Below are 13,344 nucleotides of genomic sequence, written 5' to 3' on the forward strand. Positions count from 1 at the left end.
ATGGGTGAATATCCGCTACATTGAAGACCAGATTGATATTATAATTGCTTGGGAGGCTAATTTTGTAAGCATTCTCCCCAAACCTTTCAAGTACAGCAAAAGGTCCTATCTTCCTTTTCTTCAGCAAAAGGTCCTATCGCTGCTTCTTATCCGCAACAGCCTTGTAGTTAGCATTTGATATCTCCAATTGCTGTCGAACTTCCTCATGTAGTTGAGTAATTCAGGCTGCCATTTCCTCCACCTCCACACTAAGATCAACAGAAAAAGGAATATTAGCGAGATCAACAGTTAACCTAGGGAGTTTAGTATATACAACCTCAAATGGGCACTTCCCTGTTGTTCGGTTGCTCATATTGTTGAAAGCAAACTCTGCCTGTGCAAGTGCCATGTCCCACTACTTTGGACGATCCCCACTAATGCATCGAAGGAGGTTGCCCAACGAACGATTAGTTACTTCTGTTTGCCCATCTGTTTGTGGGTGGCTCGTAGTGCTAAATTTTAGTGTAGTATCAAACTTTTTCCATAAAGTCCGCCAAAAGTGACTAAGGAACTTTACGTCCCGATCAGATACAATGGATTTTGGTATACCGTGTAGGCGCACAATTTCACGAAAGAACAAGGTAGCAATGGAAACTGCATCCGAAGTTTTTCGGCAAGCTATAAAATGGGCCATTTTACTGAACCTATCCACAACAACCATTATAGAATCGAAACCCCTTTGGGTTTTAGGAAGACCAAGTACAAAATCCATTCATAGATCTTCCCATATATTTTTCAGGAATAGGTAAGGGTGTGTATAACCCCGTATTTTGAGATGTCCTTTTGTAGGATTGGCAAATATAGCATTTGTGAACAAAATTAGTAACATCATTTCTAAGTTGGGGCCAGAAAAACTGAGACATAACAATTGTGATTGTCTTGTCTCGACCTAAATGGCCTGCTAACCCGCCCGAATGTATATCTTTAACAATAGCTTCCCGAAGGGATGTATGAGGAATACATAGGGTATTTCCTTTGAATAAATAACCATTGAAAATATGATAATCAGGCAAAGCTATATGTTGAGTACAATTATGCCAAATATCTCGAAAGTCCACATCAGTAGCATAAGTATCCGGAAGATGGTCAAAAGCGATGATTTCACTTTTGAGTAATGTAAGGAAGCTATGCTTCCTACTCAAAGCCTCGGCCGCTTTGTTGCTACTTCCCGAAGTATGTTTTATGACAAAGTCAAATCTCTGTAAAAATGATAGCCACCGTGCATGCATTCTACTAATAGATTTTTGGGTATGCAAAAATTTTAATGAAAAATGATTGGTGAGAAGGACAAATTCTTTCCCTAGAAGGTAGTGTTCCCATTGTTTTAAAGCCCTAACCAGAGCATAGAGCTCTTGTTCACATGTACTCCATTTTTGTCTTGAAGGACTTTAACTTTTCACTAAAATATTCCACAGGGTGATTGCTTTGTGAGAGAACAGCCCCTACCCCAATACCCGAGGCATCCACGGATACCTCAAACGGTTGGTCAAAGTTCGGTAATGTAAGGACGGGACTACTGCTTAATCTGGCTTTTAAGATGGTAAAGCTGTCGGTTTGGGTTGGTCCCCACAGAAATGGTCCCTTTTTTAGACAATTAGTCAAGGGGGCAGCTAGGGAACTAAAGTTGCGAATGAATTTTCGGTAGAAGGAAGCAAGGCCAATAAAACTTTGGACATCTTTTAGAGTTTTTGGTTCTGGCCATTCAACTATAGCTTTAATTTTTTGCTGGTCCATTTTTACAGTATTGTGTCCTATAAGGAAACCAAGAAAGGATATCTCAGATGTGACAAAAAGACACTTTTTAAGGTTTATGACTAGCTTATTAGTGGCCAATACCGAAAAGACTTGATGTAGGTGTGTGATATGGTTAGACATAGATGGGCTATATATAAGTATGTCATCAAAATAGACTACCACAAATTTATTAATAAAAGGAAGTAATACCTGGTTCATAAGGCGCATAAAAGTACTTGGTGCGTTGGAGAGGCCAAATGGCATGACAAGCCATTCAAAGAGACCTTCATTTGTCTTGAACGCGGTCTTCCATTCATCCCCCGGCCGTAGGCGAATTTGATGGTATCCACTCCGAAGATCTATTTTTGAGAATGTTGTAGCGCCACTAAGTTGATCCAAGAGGTCACTGATGCGGGGAATATGAAAGCGGTATTTTATAGTTATTCTATTAATGGCTCTACTATCCACACACAATCGCCTTGTGCCATCCTTCTTAGGAGTAAGCAAAGCAGACACAACATAAGGGCTTAAACTAGGTTGGATGTATCCTTTATCAAGGAGCTCTTGGACTTGATCGTGTAAAATTTTGTATTCCTGTGGATTCATTCGATAATGGGCTAGGTTAGGCAAGGTAGCCCTGAGAAAGAATTCAATATTGTGTTGGATATCTCTTAAGGGGGGTAAATCCTTAGGAGCTTCTGTAATGGTCTTAAATTCAAGGAGTAATTGTTCCACCTCGGTTGGAATAGAGTATGGTTGTTCGATAATTCCAAAACTTTTGGCTACAAGACCAAGAACAGACATTTCTTTCTGTAATAATAGTTGTTTTTCCGAGGACAGTGTGAATAAAGTACCGGTTTTTGACATACCGTCTGTTGAAGGTGTAGGTTTAGATGGAGGGATAGGTAATAATACCACCCTTTTTCCCATCTAACAAAATTCATACGTGTTATCGCGTCCCCTATGGACTGCTTGTATATCATATTGCCATGGTCTGCCAAGTAGAATATGGCAAACGTCCATATCCAAAACATCACACACAATTTGGTCCTTGTAACTAGCTCCAATGGACAAAGGTACCGTACATGTGATGTAGCCGTGTGGCCTTGGGTAACTTGTTTAGTCTTTTAAGTTTAGCTTATATTTGTAGTTCTTTTAAAGGACCCTTTTACTGTTTAGTAACTTCAAGTTACTATTGTTTGTTAGCTATTGTTAGTTACTTTAGTTGCTGTTAGTTGTAACCCCTATATATATAGGGTACTGTTTCAATTAATAAAAACAGATTGAGATTTTCTCTTACTTCTTGAGTGAGTCTCCATCAAATTGGTATCTGAGCAGAAAATTTCTGGGCAATCTGATGGCAGGAAAGAAACCTACAGCGGGAGAATTTTCTTCCATAACCAGCAAAGAAACGGAACATTGGTCCGTTCTCTCACCACGAACGATGACCACACGCTTGCAGTTGGTCGAAACTGAAGTTAAAGAGTTACGGAGCGATGTAGGTGAGATTAAACAGATTTTGGGATTAATTCATCAGCAGCTGGAAACATTGAATGTAAACCAAGAAACAGTAAGGAATAATCAATTCCTGCATCCAAGAACCAGTCAAGATGTTCGGATTGGGGATCGGCAGGGGATCCAAGTTCAAGAAAGACCAGTCCCACCTCCAAGATGTCATCAAGAACGAGGTTATGAAGCCAATGGGGGTCCAAGATTACATCAAGATCCTCCCCAACAGCAAGATGTTAATCATAATCCCCTGTTTCGAGGTGGCCAAGACCCTTTTTTGGATTTTTCCAGCGATGAGGAAGATGATTTTATAGCAATGGAAACCAATCAGCGGGGTTTTCAAAGAAGACCGTTTAGACAACAAGACACACCAGATTTCAAAATGAAGGTGGATTTACCTACATTCAGCGGAAAAATGGAGATCGAGGGCTTCTTGGAATGGATCCGCAATGTCGAAAACTTCTTCTCTTACCTTAATACACCAGAGGATAAAAAGTTACGTCTTGTTGCTCTCAAACTTAAAGGAGGCGCCTCTGCGTGGTGGGATCAATTAGAGCTTAATTGCCAAAGGTATGGTCGGCGCCCTATTCGAAGCTGGGAGCGAATGAAGAAGTTAATGCGTGAACGATTCCTTCCCATCAATTTTGAACAGATTCTTTATAATCAGTATCAAAATTGCCGTCAAGGAACCCGCTCTATTGCTGATTACACCAAAGAATTCCATCGGCTAGGTGCAAGAACCAATCTTTTGGAAAGCCAGCAATATTTAGTAGCCCGATTCATTGGAGGGTTGCGAGCTGACATTAAAGAACAGATTTCTGTTCATCCTATTGGTTACCTCAACGAAGCCATATCTACTGCCACAACAATTGAGGAAAATATAAAAAATAGGTACAAGAAGACGTATGCTCGTCGGACTGTGTGGGATCAAGGTGGAATCTCCAAACGGAATACATCCGCCTTGGATAAATCTTCTATACAACCAGCTGACAGTTCTTCTAAAGGCAAGCAAATAGCGAAGGACACTCCTATAGAAGATAAAGGTAATGATACAACTATGGGAAAAAAGATAACTAACACCTATAATCGCCCTACTTTGGGCAAGTGCTTTCGTTGTGGGCAGGTAGGACATCTCTCCAATGAATGCCCCCAAAGAAAGGCGATTGCGTTTGTCGAAGTGGATGATCAATTGGAGTGTAGCGAGGAAGATCTCCAAGACGATGAAGTGAGCTACCTCGGTCCTGATGAAGGTGATCCGATTAATTGTGTCATCCAACGCCTTCTAATCACCCCAAAGGTTGAAACTGTCCACCAACGACATGCTTTATTCAAGTCTCGATGCACCATTCAAGGTAAAGTTTGTAATATCATCATTGATAGTGGGAGTACCGAAAATGTTGTGGCCAGTAAATTTGTTACAGCCCTACAGTTGCCATTAACACCTCACCCGAATCCTTACAAAGTTTCCTGGATCAAAAAGGGGGGGAAGTTCAGCTAACACATACTGGTACGGTACCCTTGTCTATTGGGACAAGTTACAAGGATCAAATTATATGTGATGTGTTGGATATGGATGTTTGCCACATCCTGTTGGGCCGACCATGGCAATATGATACCCAAACGATCCATAACGGACGCAGTAATACCTATGAATTCCTTTGGATGGGAAAAAAAGGTCGTTTTACTTCCTATCCCTCCTTTATCTCAGCAGCCTTCTAAAGAGGGTCTGCACAAAACTGGCACTTTGTTTACTCTGTCTTCTGCCAAACAACTTCTCCTACATAAAGATATGCCTATTCTGGGGTTGGTGGTTAAAAGCTTTGGCACATCAAACCAAACATACTCCATCCCTCCTGAGGTGGAACATTTGTTAGGTGACTTCAAAACTATCCTGGACTTTCCCACCGACCTACCACCTTTAAGGGATATTCAACACAATATTGAGTTCTTTCCTGGAGCAACCTTACCAAACCTTGCTCATTATCGGATGAACCCATCTGAATATAAAATTCTTCATGACCAAGTCCAAGAGTTACTTGATAAAGGCCACATACAACCTAGCTTGAGTCCTTGTGCTGTACCTGCCCTCCTTACACCAAAAAAGGATGGTACATGGCGCATGTGTGTGGATAGTCGTGCTATAAACAAAATAACTATAAAATACCGATTTCCTATTCCACGAATTAATGACCTGATGGATCAACTTAGCGGCACCACCATATTTTCTAAGATAGATCTTAAGAGTGGATACCACCAAATCCGCATTCGGCCGGGGGATGAGTGGAAAACGGCGTTCAAGACAAATGAAGGCTTATTTGAGTGGCTTGTTATGCCATTCGGCCTATCCAATGCCCCTAGCACCTTTATGCGACTCATGAACCAGGTATTACTCCCTTTTATTAACAAATTCGTCGTGGTTTACTTTGATGATATACTGATATATAGCCACGGCATGTCCGAACATATACCACACCTCCAGCGGGTTTTTTCCGTCTTAGCCTCTAATCAGTTAGTCATAAACCTTAAGAAATGCATTTTTCTAGCCTCTGAAATATCCTTCCTTGGCTTCTTAATAGGACATAACATAGTAAAGATGGATCCCCAAAAAACCCAAGCCATAGTTGAATGGCCAGAACCTAAAACAATTAAAGAAGTCCAAAGTTTCTTAGGGCTAGCTTCCTTTTACCGAAAATTCATCCGAAACTTTATTTCCCTGGTAGCACCATTAACAAACTGCCTTAAAAAGGGACCATTTGTGTGGGGACACCAACAAACAGAAAGCTTCAAACTCATAAAACTAAAATTAAGCAATAGCCCCATTCTTACCTTACCAAATTTTGACCAACCGTTTGAAGTCTCTGTTGATGCTTCGGGTATTGGCATAGGAGCCGTCCTTGCCCAACATAATCACCCTATAGAATATTTTAGTGAAAAATTGAGCCCATCAAGACAAAAATGGAGTACATATGAACAAGAACTTTATGCTTTAGTAAGAGCCTTAAAGCAATGGGAACATTATCTTCTCGGGAAAGAATTTGTCCTTCTTACCGACCACTTCTCCCTCAAATTCTTGCATACTCAAAAGTCCATCAGTCGTATGCATGCCCGTTGGTTATCATTTTTACAAAGATTCGACTTTGTCATTAAACACACTTCGGGAGAAAGTAATAAGGTTGCCGATGCTTTAAGTCGAAAGCATAACCTCCTTGTGTTACTTAAAGGAGAAATCGTGGCCTTTGATCATGTACCCGACATTTATGCAACCGATCAGGACTTTAAAGACATTTAGCATCGCTGTACAAGCCACTTACCTACAGAGGACTACCACATCCTTAATGGTTACTTGTTTATAGGCAATACATTATGCATCCCTCACACTTCCCTTCGTGAATCTATTATTAAAGATGTGCATGGGGGGGGGGGGGTTAGCAGGCCATTTAGGCCGAGATAAAACCCTCACCCTTGTTAATACACGTTTTTTTTGGCCACAACTCCGAAAAGATGTTGCAAACTTTGTTCACAGATGTTATATTTGTCAGTCGTATAAGGGCTCCTCCCAAAATACAGGGCTCTACATTCCCCTACCAATACCACAAAATATTTGGGAGGACCTATCTATGGACTTTATATTGGGTCTTCCCAAAACACAACGGGGTTTTGACTCCATTATGGTGGTGGTGGATAGATTCAGTAAAATGGCTCATTTCGTAGCTTGTAAAAAAACATCCGATGCAGTTTCTATTGCTACATTATTTTTTCGAGAGATTGTACGTCTCCATGGTATCCCAAAATCCATAGTATCCGATCGAGATGTCAAGTTCCTTAGCCATTTTTGGCGAACCTTGTGGAAAAAGTTTGATACCACACTAAAATTCAGCACTACTAGCCATCCGTTGGGCAAACTGAGGTTACAAATCGTTCCTTAGGAAATTTGCTGCGATGCCTTAGCGGAGATCGTCCAAAACAGTGGGATATGACACTTGCTCAAGCCGAATTTGCATTTAACCACATGAAGAATCGAACAACAGGGAAGTCCCCCTTTGAGGTTGTATACACTAAACTTCCTCGGATCACTATTGACCTATCTAATCTACCTGTTAATTTTCATATTAGTGTGGAGGCGGAGGAAATGGCAACTCGGATTACACAACTCCATGAAGAAGTTCGTCGACATTTGGAGCTGTCAAATGCTAAGTACAAGGTAGCGGCAGACAAGAAGAAACGATTCAAGGAATATAAGATTGGGGATCTTGTAATGATACACCTACGAAAGAATCGATTCCCTGTTGGAACTTATAATAAATTGAAGAAACGGAAGCTTGGTCCTTTTGCTGTACTTGCGCGTTTTGGGGAGAATGCTTATAAGATAGACCTCCCACTGGATTACAACATCAGCCCCGTTTTCAATATAGCAGATATTCATCCCTTCTATCCCCCTGATGAGTTTTTGTTAGCTGATTGAAACTCGAGGACGAGTTTTTTTTAGGTGGGGGAAAATTGATGTAGCTGTGTGGCCTTGGGTAACTTGTTTAGTCTTTTAAGTATAGCTTATATTTGTAGTTCTTTTAAAGGACCCTTTTACTGTTTAGTAACTTCAAGTTACTATTGTTTGTTAGCTATTGTTAGTTACTTTAGTTGCTGTTAGTTGTAACCCCTATATATATAGGGTACTGTTTCAATAAATAAAAACAGATTGAGATTTTCTCTTACTTCTTGAGTGAGTCTCCATCAACATGTGTGTGTGACTTAAGCCTCCCCACCTTTTTTTATCCAAGAGACTTTATATGGAGTTGGATGGGGATGTAACGTCAAATTTAATGCTGAAACTAGTTTACTAGCCACAATGCTTTCAGTGCTACCACTATCAATGATTAAGTTACAAACTTTACCATTGATAGTGCAATGAGATTCGAATAAGCATGTCGTTGGTAAGCTGGTTCGACTTTTGGAGTGAGGAGGAGGCGTTGGACAACGCAATTGATGGTCTCACCTTCGTCAGGACCTATGTAATCAATGTCCTCTTCCGGAGTTTCTTCCTCACTATAATCCGGTTGGTCCTCTTCTTCAATGAAAGTAACAGCTTTTCGTTGTGGGCATTCATTCGAAAGATGTCCCACCTGCCCACATCGAAAACATTTGCCCAAGGTTGGGCGGTTATAAGTATTACTTACTTTGTTTCCAGCAGTAGGGTCCGTGGTTTTGGTAGCCGAAGAAGTGTCGTTGGCTATTTGTTTTCCTTTGGACGACGTGCTCATAGGTGGCGCGGTAGGTGTGTTCTCAGAGATAGCATTTCTTTTTGAAGAAGCCCCTAGATCCCAAGTGGTTCGCCGTGCATATGTTTTCTTATTCCGGTTGTTAATTTGTACTTCAATAGTTGTGGCAGTAGATATAGCTTCATTGAGGTACCCAAGAGGCTGCAATGCAATCTGTTCTTTAATATTTGCCCGCAAGCCGCCAACAAACCGTGCGACCAAATACTGCTGGCTTTCCAAAAGATTTGTTCTTGCACCCGGGCGATGGAACTCCTCCGTGTATTCAGCTATGGAACGAGTTCTTTGTTGACAATTTTGATACTGATTATATAAAATCTGCTCAAAATTGATGGGAAGGAACCGTTCCCTCATTAGCTTTTTCATACGTTCCCATGTCCGAATAGGGCGCTTACCATATCGTTGTCGATTGACCTCTAACTGATCCCACCACGCTGATGCTCCACTTTTGAGTTTAAAAGCAACAAGCCGCACCTTTTTCTCCTCCGGGGTGTTCATGTAAGAAAAAAGATTTTCCACGTTCCGAACCCACTCCAAGAATCCCTCAATTTCCATCTTGCCGCTGAAGGATGGGAGGTCGATCTTCATCTTAAAATCAGGCGCGTCATGGTGCCTAACCTGTCGCTGTTGAAAACCCCGTTGGTTGTCCTCCGTCTCTAAGTAATCATCTTCTTCATCACTAGAAAAATCCAAGTAAAAGTCGTGGCGTCTTTGGAACAGCGGGTTGAGGTTAACTTCTTGGTGATGCTACCGGCTTTTCTTGAATACGAATACCTTGTCTATCATCCTTCCGAACATCTTGACTGAATCTTGGAGGCAAAGGTTGGTCGTTCTTTGCAGAATTCTGGCTCACATTCAGCGTCTCCAATTACTGATGAATCATCCCCAGTATTTGCTTAATCTCACCCACATCACTTTGTGGATTCTTGATCTCTCCGTCAACCAACTGCAAGCGTTTGGTGACTGTCCGTGGTGAGAGAACGGCTGGTTGATCCGTTTCTTTACTTGTTATGGAAGAGTTGTCTCCCATCGTCGGTTTCTTTCCTGCCATCGAGTGCCCAGCAAAATTTGGGAGCTCTGATACCAATTTGACGAATATTCTCTTGATCAAAGTAAGAAAATCTCAATCTGCCTTTATTAATTGAAGAATACTCCTTTATATAGGGACTACAACTAACAAAACTTAACAAACAATAATAACCTATGGTTACCACACGGTAAAAGGATTTAAAACCTACAACTAAGCTGATATCATTAAAGCTTTGTTTTTAAACTACCCAAAGCCATAAACGGCTACATCAATGCCATAGAAACAAATTAGAATACCATAGAAAGGTGACTGTTCGATGGAGTCCATATTTGGCTAAACCATCCGTTGACATGCTGCAGCAGGGCCAAGGTGACTGTTCGAAGGAAAGGGATGGAGGAGAAATCTAGGGTTGTCCTTCCAATATCAAATAACCAGTTCGATTCATTCCCTAGGGTTGAGATTTCACTCACCACCAAGGAGCCATATTTTAAATCCTTCGTATAGACTTTGAATGGCTTTTTGCTTGTCTTTATCTCCAATAGTAAACCATGCTTCCAAACTAATTATCTAAATCCACATTCCCCTTTTCATTCTTTCTTCCTTCTGTAATCTGTAATCGGTGGGCTAATAGATTGTTGGCTTGGAATTATCATATTATTTAATGTGGGAAATTATGGAATGGGGTTGTTATTTGTTCTTAGATCTTGGATAAATGGAAATTTTATTGATAATACCTTTTTCAATTGATAATGTTCTGGTTCTTTTGGCTTTATATTTTTCATTTGCTTCAACAAAATCACTAATTTCATATAGTTTAATGAGATATTCCAGTGTATACTCTAGTATTTTACTAATTTAACTGGAGTATTCAGATTTATTGAGCCTTTTGAAGAGGTCATCTATCCAAAGGGAGATGCTGATGCTGTCACCATTAATAAGAGAGACCTTGAGCTTCTTAAGCCAGGGGCATTTATTAATGATACTATCATTGACTTTTATATTAAGTGAGTTTCAGCTTTTGTTGTCTCTAGGTACTTGCTTGTTTTTATCTCATATACTACTTTTTGTGTATGTTTTTTCATTGTAATCCCCTTAAAAAGTTTTTATTATGAATTAATATGACTGTTGCAAAAATACTTTTTTTTGTATATTGAGAATATTTTTGGCTGACATCGTGCAAAAGTTTTAGTATACCATCAAAGCAGGAAAGAGAAAAAACTCCAAACCATAACCAGATCGAGCTACAATTTTAAAAGTTCTTCAGTTTCTTAGGAATTTAATACTTTTGAATCTGCCAGTCCTTCGACCCATCAGAACTATAGATGAATATTTAGAGCTACACGTGAAGTTTGTTTTTGTAGTATCATCATTTCTCCTAGAGTTGCATTTTTTCCTTCTTTATTCTGCGTCATATAGTTACTATAAATGTTCTTCTTTATAAGTTGCTCTATTATTCTGACTTTCAATAATTGATGCAACCTCTAGCATTTTAGAGCCACTCCAAGAATACTCAACTAGAATTCTTTATTATTTAAATAGTAAGAATACTAATGAGTATAAAAGATTCTACCCTATTTATAGAACTATTGACTAAATTTCTCACAAGATAACTAACAAACTAAAGCAGTATGATTGTGTATTTGCTTATTTTATTTCAATTAGACACTTATTTCTTAGGTTTCTATCATCATGTCGTTTGAAATCTAGATGGTTTATTTTTTTTTACCTTTTTGGCAAACTGAAAATTAAGACATGAATTGGTTGTAGATATTTGAAGAATAAATTTCAACTCGAGAAAAACAATCGGTTCTACTTCTTCAACAGTTTTTTCTTTCGAAAGCTTGTGGATCTAGACAAGGATTTATCAAGTGCTTGTGGAGGAAGGGCTGCATTTCAGCGTGTTCACAAATGGACGAAGAAAGTAAACCTTTTTGAAAAGGATTATATCTTCATTCCTATTAATTACAGGTTATAAATGATTCATTAAGCACCATACTGTAGTCGACTATTCTTTCTTAAATGCTATTTTCTAATTCGAATATCGTTAAGTCTTGATGACAGTCTCCACTGGAGTTTGGTTGTCATCTGCCATCCTGGTGAAGTGGGAAATTTGAAAGGCAAGATGTGAAGTGATTGTTAAACTTATCTTTGTTACTCAGATTATATTTTTTTTTTATGTATTTTTCATAATATCTTGCAGATAAAAAATGTGATAACTTATCCAAGGTACCGTGCATCTTGCATTTGGATTCTATCAAAGGGAGCCATAGAGGCCTAATGAATCTCTTCCAAAAGTAATATGCTCATATTTCTATTTGATTGGTTCTAAATCGATTTTTATATTTATTTACCTTTGATGACGTAAAGGTTGTTGTGTGTGTTTATGTTATATGTTTTCACAATTTATCGCTAAGAATTCCATGTTTCTTCTATCATGTGTACTTTAATATGTGTTCGTGAATGCCCTTGTAATTTTTTTCATTTCTTTCAATAAAAGCTCGGTTTTTTATAATAATAATAATATATATATATATATAGATACATGCATGCATACATATATATAATATATATGTATGCATGCATGATCTATGTTTTTTGATTTAATACATGACAAATCCCTATGATTGAGGTTCAAGATGTAGTACGTTAATCTTTTACTGTTCTTTAAGTGATGAATTTTCTTGAGAGATAAATGTTAATGCTGATAACTTTTCTAAATTGACCATTTTACCTTTATCATATGGGCGTGTTTACATATAATTTTTCCTTTTAAGTGGTTTGCATATGGAAGTATATTAAAAAGAATTTACCTCTTTAAAAAAATTTTGGATAGTGTTATTGGTGGTTTCTAGAAAGTTGGGGTTGGTGTGGTCGAAGAATGACAATGGGCCCCTCCATTTTGTCTCTAATTCTCTCTCTTCCCTACAGCTTCTCAACTTTAGTTGGTGGGTTAGAAGGTAAGAATGCTCTCTTCTCTCTCCTCAGGCTCTCAATCTGTTCGGATCTTGTTCATCAAGAAATCTGTATTTTGGTAATTAAATTTGTTCTTAGTCCTTCTACCTTTTACTAAGCTCTCCTTCTACAATAGTGCTCAGTTCATCATTTGTACGCTGACAGATTCATTTTCACGATTTTTGAATCATGGTTTCAAGGAGTTGTCGAGTTGCAAACGACTAATTCTTCATTCAATATTTGCCGAATGGTTTTTTCAAGTTGGAAGAGAGTTTTGATAATTATCAGTTTCATATTTCATTCTGCAAGAAGCAGTTAATTTAGCTCGAAAAGGTTACTGTGGATTTTGTTTCTTCAGATTTTTCTTTGACTAAGTAGGGATTGGAGTTTGTTGAGGAATAATCTTTGATTGGCCAGGCCCGTATTTTGGTGTTCTGAGCTACGGACCTATGGTGCAACTGCTTGTGGGTCTTTTCGTTGTTGGTTCTTTGCTTTCTTCGTATTCATTCTTAAATAGTCTGATTGTATTGCTACTTTGTTGAACTTGTTTTGTCTTTTTTCTTCTTCCTCGCTCCCTCACGGAAAAGATAGTGCCCAAGCAAAGATCTTTTTATTTCGAATTTTGCTGGAAGAAATCCACAAATATTTTGTTGGACCTCAATGCAAACAGAGCTGCAATTCAACATGTTTAAGGTCTGAGAGGAACCATTAGCAAAACCACCAACAAATAACTTCCTAATGTTTTAGAAACCACTTCCAAAAAACTAGCGTAGGAAGGAAATCACAGCTTTTACAATTATGTACAAATCA

General features: G+C 38.9%; 1 protein-coding gene across 11 annotated transcripts in view; it reads left to right on the forward strand.

Moving 5' to 3' along the window:
• The window catches only part of LOC111012217 (Cysteine proteinases superfamily protein), a 71,057-nt gene that overhangs the window by 39,047 nt on the left and 18,666 nt on the right, over positions 1–13,344 (forward strand). For 8 of the 11 annotated variants that reach the window (XM_088122576.1, XM_088122572.1, XM_088122571.1 and 5 more), the window contains 4 exons: positions 10,455–10,586; positions 11,350–11,550; positions 11,644–11,699; positions 11,783–11,876. In XM_088122576.1, the coding sequence (XP_087978702.1) occupies positions 10,455–10,586; positions 11,350–11,550; positions 11,644–11,699; positions 11,783–11,876 (483 nt within the window). The remainder of the gene's footprint in view (positions 1–10,454; positions 10,587–11,349; positions 11,551–11,643; positions 11,700–11,782; positions 11,877–13,344) is intronic. The other 3 variants (XM_088122567.1, XM_088122570.1, XM_088122573.1) reach the window with 3 other exon arrangements.

This window comes from Momordica charantia (genome assembly GCF_013281855.1).
Source record: "Momordica charantia cultivar OHB3-1 chromosome 4 unlocalized genomic scaffold, Mcharantia_2.0 BLBB01000004.1, whole genome shotgun sequence".
Lineage (NCBI taxonomy): Eukaryota > Viridiplantae > Streptophyta > Magnoliopsida > Cucurbitales > Cucurbitaceae > Momordica > Momordica charantia.